Here is a 6,000-nt window from a genome sequence, read left to right as displayed (position 1 = left end):
CATCCTGCTGGAACCTAACTGCTGCTTTGCCTCTGAAACCTCCTGAGAACAGGATTATAAGAAATCAATCTGCCTTGTTCAGTTACATCTGTACACAGCTGAGTCACCAAATGAGCATGTTTGATCATACAATTAGGGCTGAAAAGCAACAAGCAGCAAGCTACCTGCAACTATTTAGGTAATTAACATTTTCTGATTTCAGCTTAAATGTGAGTATTGTTTTGCTTTTCTTTGTTACATATGATAGTAAACTGAATATCTTCGTGTTTTTGACTAATAGTGGGATAAAAATATAATTTGAAAACACCACCTTAGTGATTATAATTATATTATAGTAATTAATAAAAAAAAACCCTGGGTAATAATTCTGGGCATTTTTCCACTATTTTATATGTATATATGATATTTGCAAGATTGTCATGAAAGAATCATTAGATGCAGCACTACTACACACGATGTTTAGATTGATTTTGTACACTCCATAAACACAAAAAAGACTGAACAACTGCAAAATATAGCCAACTCTCCATGTTGGTGTTCACTTCCAAACACATGGTTTGAATAAATGGGATCAAGATTCAAAATCTTTAAAAAACTACATTTCTATTAAGTTCTACCACCATCCAGTCACCATGAGGCAGGATAATATTCAACAGTTCAACACTGCTTTATAGCTTTAAATAGCAAGGTATTGTTGGGAATCATAATAAAGAAGATGGCTGGAGATCACAACTGAGCACACTACACCAGAGGAAGATAATCAGCAGAAGAAAACGCTGATACGACCTCCATGAAAAAATTAAATGGACTCGTGCATGTTAACATAATGGCTATTGGCGTGGCGGCAAAGTTAAACTCTTCGCCATGACGCAGGAAGTTGTTGTAACTTGGCTGTACATGCATCTGTACCAGAGTTTAGAAGTTTGATAAGAGTCCTGCCCTTAACACATGTACAAGACAACATTCACCCACAGTCATAGCGCCTCCTACTGGCAATAGGAAGTGATCTTCAACGATGCAGCCCCCGCGGCACATTTTACCTACATGTACGAAATTTCTGTGGCACGTGTATCATGTCCAGATGTTAAGGCAAACACAACAGGAAGTCGGCCATTTTGAATTTTATGGTTATTTTTGGATTTTTTACACGCTCCATACTTTAACAAACTCCTCCTAGAGAATTAGTCCGACCGACTTCAGATTTTTCCTGTCTACTCTAAAGCCATTGACGTTGTAAGAACGGTGAGTTTTGGTGAAACGGCGTGCCTGTGGCGTCCAAAATCGATGATTCGCCATGAAAGAGGAAGTTGTTTTAACTTCAGTGTACATGCTCACATCTGCACCAAACTTTACGTGCTTCATAACAGTCCCGCCCCGAACACATCTACATGTTCAGTTATAGTCGTAGTGCGAAGTGCTATGTAGCGCCACAAAGGGGACACAGGAAGTGATGATTAACATGTTTGTGCAGCGTCCGAAGCCCATGGCAAATTCACAGCTACACTGTCAGAGCTCCACAATCTGCAACGCGGCCGCCTCACACCTCGACGCACTACACGTGCAAGGGCCCGCCCAACACAGCTTGCAGTGCCCTGGGCGGCTCGCGTTTTGGGCGCCTGCTGCGCCTTGCGCATTTGAAGGAGAGCTCTGAGCTCACGGGCAGAAAAGCGTCCGGCGTCATTCGCATTTTTTTCCATTGTCCAATCGAATGAATGGAGAGATGGACCTCAGTTGTGGTGACAGAAGTTTACAGCTTCTTGGATTGTCCGGAGACTGCAACAAACTGTCCCCGACTCATCATAAATAAACCTTGAACCGACCATCATTAAGACAAAGCTACTGGACCACCTGGTGGTACTACCAGCAGGGTCTCCTCTTACTGAGGGTCTCCTGTACCCACGGATCTCTGTTTCCGTGTCTCCTGCGTGTTTGTACACCTCTCACCCTCAAACAATGACAGAGCAGGCGCCTTCCGTTTGTCTACTTTTTTTAAAGCAGGTGTTTATAGCAACAAAAGACTCAGACCTGAGAGTTGTGATCAAGTTTCTGATAACATGACAGTTATTACTTAGTGGCAAACGATTACAGATCGCTGGCGCTATAATATTTGATTAGACTGACAAGACAGCTGATTTGGTGGTTGCCTAGCAACATGAAAAAAATGCAGCACATTGCTCTATCCAAATTCAGCCAAAAAAGCCACTGCTGTGCGGCTCACGTTTTCAAACCTGCAAAGCGCTTTCTATCTGATCAGGGCCTAAAGGGGCATGGACACATGAAATCTTCATACAGATACAGAATAGAGAAAGGATCAGATTAACCTGGCAGCCATGAAAGAGTCTCTGTTTTTTGTGTTTACTTCTGTCTCTTTTTATTTCCCAGCCAGCACTTCAAGAATGAATCAAAGAGAGCTACAAACAAACTGGTCACTCTTTTCCTTTTAAAGCTCTTCTGGGAACAAAACTGCTCCTGTTCACGCTTGTAAACAATGATGTGGTATAGATACTTGATTGAGGAGAGCAAATCAGAAGCCACTCCTCACACACAAATGCAAACACACACAAACAAGACGTATACCTTTAGAAAGATCCTGGAACTTGTCGCTGGTCTTCTTCTTCCTCCACTTCCAGGGTTTGAACAGTTTTCCTAGTGACGACAGCTTGCCTCGCTGCTGCCGTGATGCAGGGACATTCTGGGTATTGGTGGCGCTGTCCACCACCACGTCACAGCTGGCCAGTGATGATGATTTATCCAACCCATCGACTGGAAGACACACAGAAATAAATAAAAAAAACACACAACATAAATCAGATCAGCATCATGATCCAAACACAAGTATGCACAACAGTTCTATATATGCAGGCCAACCAGAGGTTTTATGTCCTGTGATACATGGAGATAATACACATCTATTGATATATCATATCAGAGAAATAAAGAATATGATGTCTTCTGGCAACAGCTAATGCGGGAGCCATCTGTTCACTCGTTCACACTGCAAGACAGTTTCATTATTATCCCTGTTATCACATGGACAACAAGATGTGGGCAAAATCACAGAGTAACTCATGATACACTAATGTCAGGATGTCGATAATGTATAGTACACCAGTGGTTACCCAAGATTTACCTTACAAGATTCAAGATGTTTAACAAGATAAAAAAAATTATTGTTCTGACTTTATTCTAATGTTGCTTTTTTCTGGTGAAATACTGAAAAGCTATATATTTATATGCCCCTAAATATTACTCCTAAAACACTATACAACTCAGCTTTCAACGGCTAAGCAGGAATATTATTTCTAATTCTAAGTCTCCGCACAGTATTTGCAGTGTGTGTGCTTGTGTGTGTGTGTGTGTGTCTTGGCTAGATCCCTGTCCTTCCACAACTCCTCCTCTTCCTGTTGAAAGATTAGATGTGCTGTGAACTCTCTGGAATACAGCAGACAGTGTGTGGGTGTTGTGTGTGTTATGTGCATGTGTGTGCCATGCTGGAAAGGCTGGGAAGGCAGGGAAAGGTTTTTGTTTTTTTAGCTACATAATAGTTACTGCTGAATCACTCGAGCCTCCTGACTGTAGGGAGATCTAATTTCTGCATACAAACTTTCAGAAAATTTTCCCCCGAATCTCATAATTTTTGCCCTTGAATCACGTTCAATCAATCAATCAATCTCGTTACCTCAAAGCAATATCAGGTTGTTTTTGCACTTAGGAACTTAATTTTGTCTGGTTGATCTGGTCAGTTAGGAAGGAGCACGCAGAGTTAGCGGGTGTGTTTTAGAGTAAAGTTGCCCCCAAATGACTGAATTCATTCCCTTTTAATTTTAACTATTTAATGTTCAAACCATTTGATTACATTTTTTAAATACTGAAGGAAAATCTAATTAAATCATTATGCCTGTTAGTATAATAACTACAATGAGGCACCGGTTAGCTCACCTGGTAGAGCATGCACACCATGAACAAGGCTTATAACCACCAAGTCCTTATAACCACAGCTGCCCGGGTTCAATCCCATCTCTCTCTCACATTTCCTGTCTCACTCTTCAGCTGTTCTATCAAACAAAAAAGGCAAATAGCCCAAAAAATAAAAGAATAATAATAACTACATCACTGTCTTAGACATGCTGAACTGCCCTCACCTCTTCTACACACACACATTCTCATCATGCTTCCTTCATGGACCCGTCTTAACCTCTGGCTGTTTGAAATGTGAGCACATACACACAAATATCAATGTGACTGAATATGATGTTTGCTGTGGCTGTTACTGCTGCTGATGATGTGACAGTCAAATTGCAACAAAACACAGCATCTGATCTCAGCTCATGTCCTTCTCAACTACCACTGACAGAAACATAATGAAGGTTGGTTGAAAAGGCAGCAGTGCCGTGTTTTCTCAATTTTATTTAAGAGGCATAAATGCAGAAACATAGTCAGCAAAAGGAAATCTCCCAGATTTCACACAGGCCACAGCTGAAAACCCACTCAGCAAAGTTGGCCGGATGATCCAGATATTCAGCACATTTAACAATAAAGGATTTGTTAGTTAGGTGGCCACTTGCCCAACACCACCAAAGCCGTGTTGTTTAGTGGTTGCACGCCAGGAAATTAAAAACAAATTCAGAAATATTTTTTCACTGGGCACATCTGGTGTAGTAAATCCATATCCTAACCTTCAGCTCAACCGAAAACGATCAATATTGCTTGGCTCTGACCAGCGCTGACAGACTGCTACTACATGTTGGGCCTGATGAACATGGGCCTGATGAACATGAGCTGAAACTGATGAGCATAAGCTGCCTCTGACTGCTGCTTACTGGTGATGGCAGACCACTCTGTTGTTTCAGTTATAGCAAAAAAAGTATTTTATCAAATGTAAAGATAAGGTTTAAAGCACTTGGTGGTCTGCAGGAAAGTTATGTTACGTCAAGAAACAGCATGTCTCATCAGCCTAAATGATAAAATGAGGCTCCAATGATGAAAATCAAAGGATGCAGTTGCTGCAGCGCTTCCCATTTATTCATAGCATGACATAAAACTATGAAGGTAAACTCTCAACTGGATTTTGCTCACCTTATGACCCTGTCTGTTAAGGGATGTAGCAAAACGCACAACACTGCAATTAGGAGCACAAAAACCAAGAGAGAAGACATGGAGAAGTGCACTGCAGAGCCCAGTATGTGCTTTCCCCAGACAAAAATTTCGTTCTCTCTCTCTCACACGCACACACACTCTCATTTCCTCTTCCTGTGTTGATATCAAATCGCAACAATAGGTGCATTTCAGCAGCTGCTTTGTGCCGCTAATGATGGGAAAATCAGTAACAGCAATTATCATCACCAAATGCCCAACTATTAAATCTCTTGTGGGAACCAAATAGGGACAATGGACGAACTTATCACTTTCAGAGCAAAGGAGGGAGAAGTAAAGAGAGAGAAGAGAAAGGAAATAGAAAGGAAAGAATGATTATTGTTCATTCAGAGAACAGAAAATAGGAATCGACAGAGATAGTGAACTGACAGACCAGTCCAAAAAGATGATAAATATCTTTTTTTATCAAATCCTGATACTGGTATGGCAAACTATTTGAATAAAACCAGATAGATAATATTTTAGAGCTCCTCTGCTCCTGTTAATTTTTTTGGTACAAATTTATCATACAGGTATAAATAGGTACTTGAATATTATATGGATGGTATATGGATATTTTTTTATGCCTACATTACTAAAACACACACATTTAATGCATATTCATTTGTTCATTTGTAAAATAAAAAAAGAGCAGCTTCGCACTAAATAGTCAGAGGTCACTTAGAGGCCACTTACAGGTCATTCAACTGACCCCGGTCCCATTGTACAGTGTTTATTTCATCAGAAGTTATTTTTCTTTTCTCCAGAGAAAATCTAGTAATTATAATTAAAAATCTTTGGGAACCACTGCTCTAGACCCCCCGCACAAAAATTAGACTGTCCTCCCATGAAGAACAACTGCATCAG

The 6,000-nt window shown here is 40.6% G+C and overlaps 2 protein-coding genes across 2 annotated transcripts in view; both read right to left on the bottom strand.

The window, feature by feature from the left end:
- Positions 1-1,697, bottom strand: part of LOC123984517 (phosphatase and actin regulator 2-like) — a 23,441-nt gene extending 21,744 nt beyond the window's left edge. Inside the window, exon 1 of the mRNA XM_046071440.1 lies at positions 1,544-1,697. Coding sequence (XP_045927396.1) covers positions 1,544-1,697 — 154 coding nt within the window. The remainder of the gene's footprint in view (positions 1-1,543) is intronic.
- Positions 1,698-2,222: 525 nt separating this feature from the next.
- Positions 2,223-6,000, bottom strand: part of LOC123984516 (phosphatase and actin regulator 1-like) — a 32,178-nt gene continuing 28,400 nt past the window's right edge. The window contains exons 3-4 of the mRNA XM_046071439.1: positions 2,578-2,763; positions 2,223-2,257 (exon numbers count right to left, since the gene is read on the bottom strand). Coding sequence (XP_045927395.1) covers positions 2,223-2,257; positions 2,578-2,763 — 221 coding nt within the window. The remainder of the gene's footprint in view (positions 2,258-2,577; positions 2,764-6,000) is intronic.

Source organism: Micropterus dolomieu, linkage group LG15, assembly GCF_021292245.1.
Source record: "Micropterus dolomieu isolate WLL.071019.BEF.003 ecotype Adirondacks linkage group LG15, ASM2129224v1, whole genome shotgun sequence".
NCBI lineage: Eukaryota > Metazoa > Chordata > Actinopteri > Centrarchiformes > Centrarchidae > Micropterus > Micropterus dolomieu.
The sequence above is the reverse complement of the archived record's forward strand: the minus strand, read 5'-3'. Positions and strand labels throughout refer to the sequence as shown.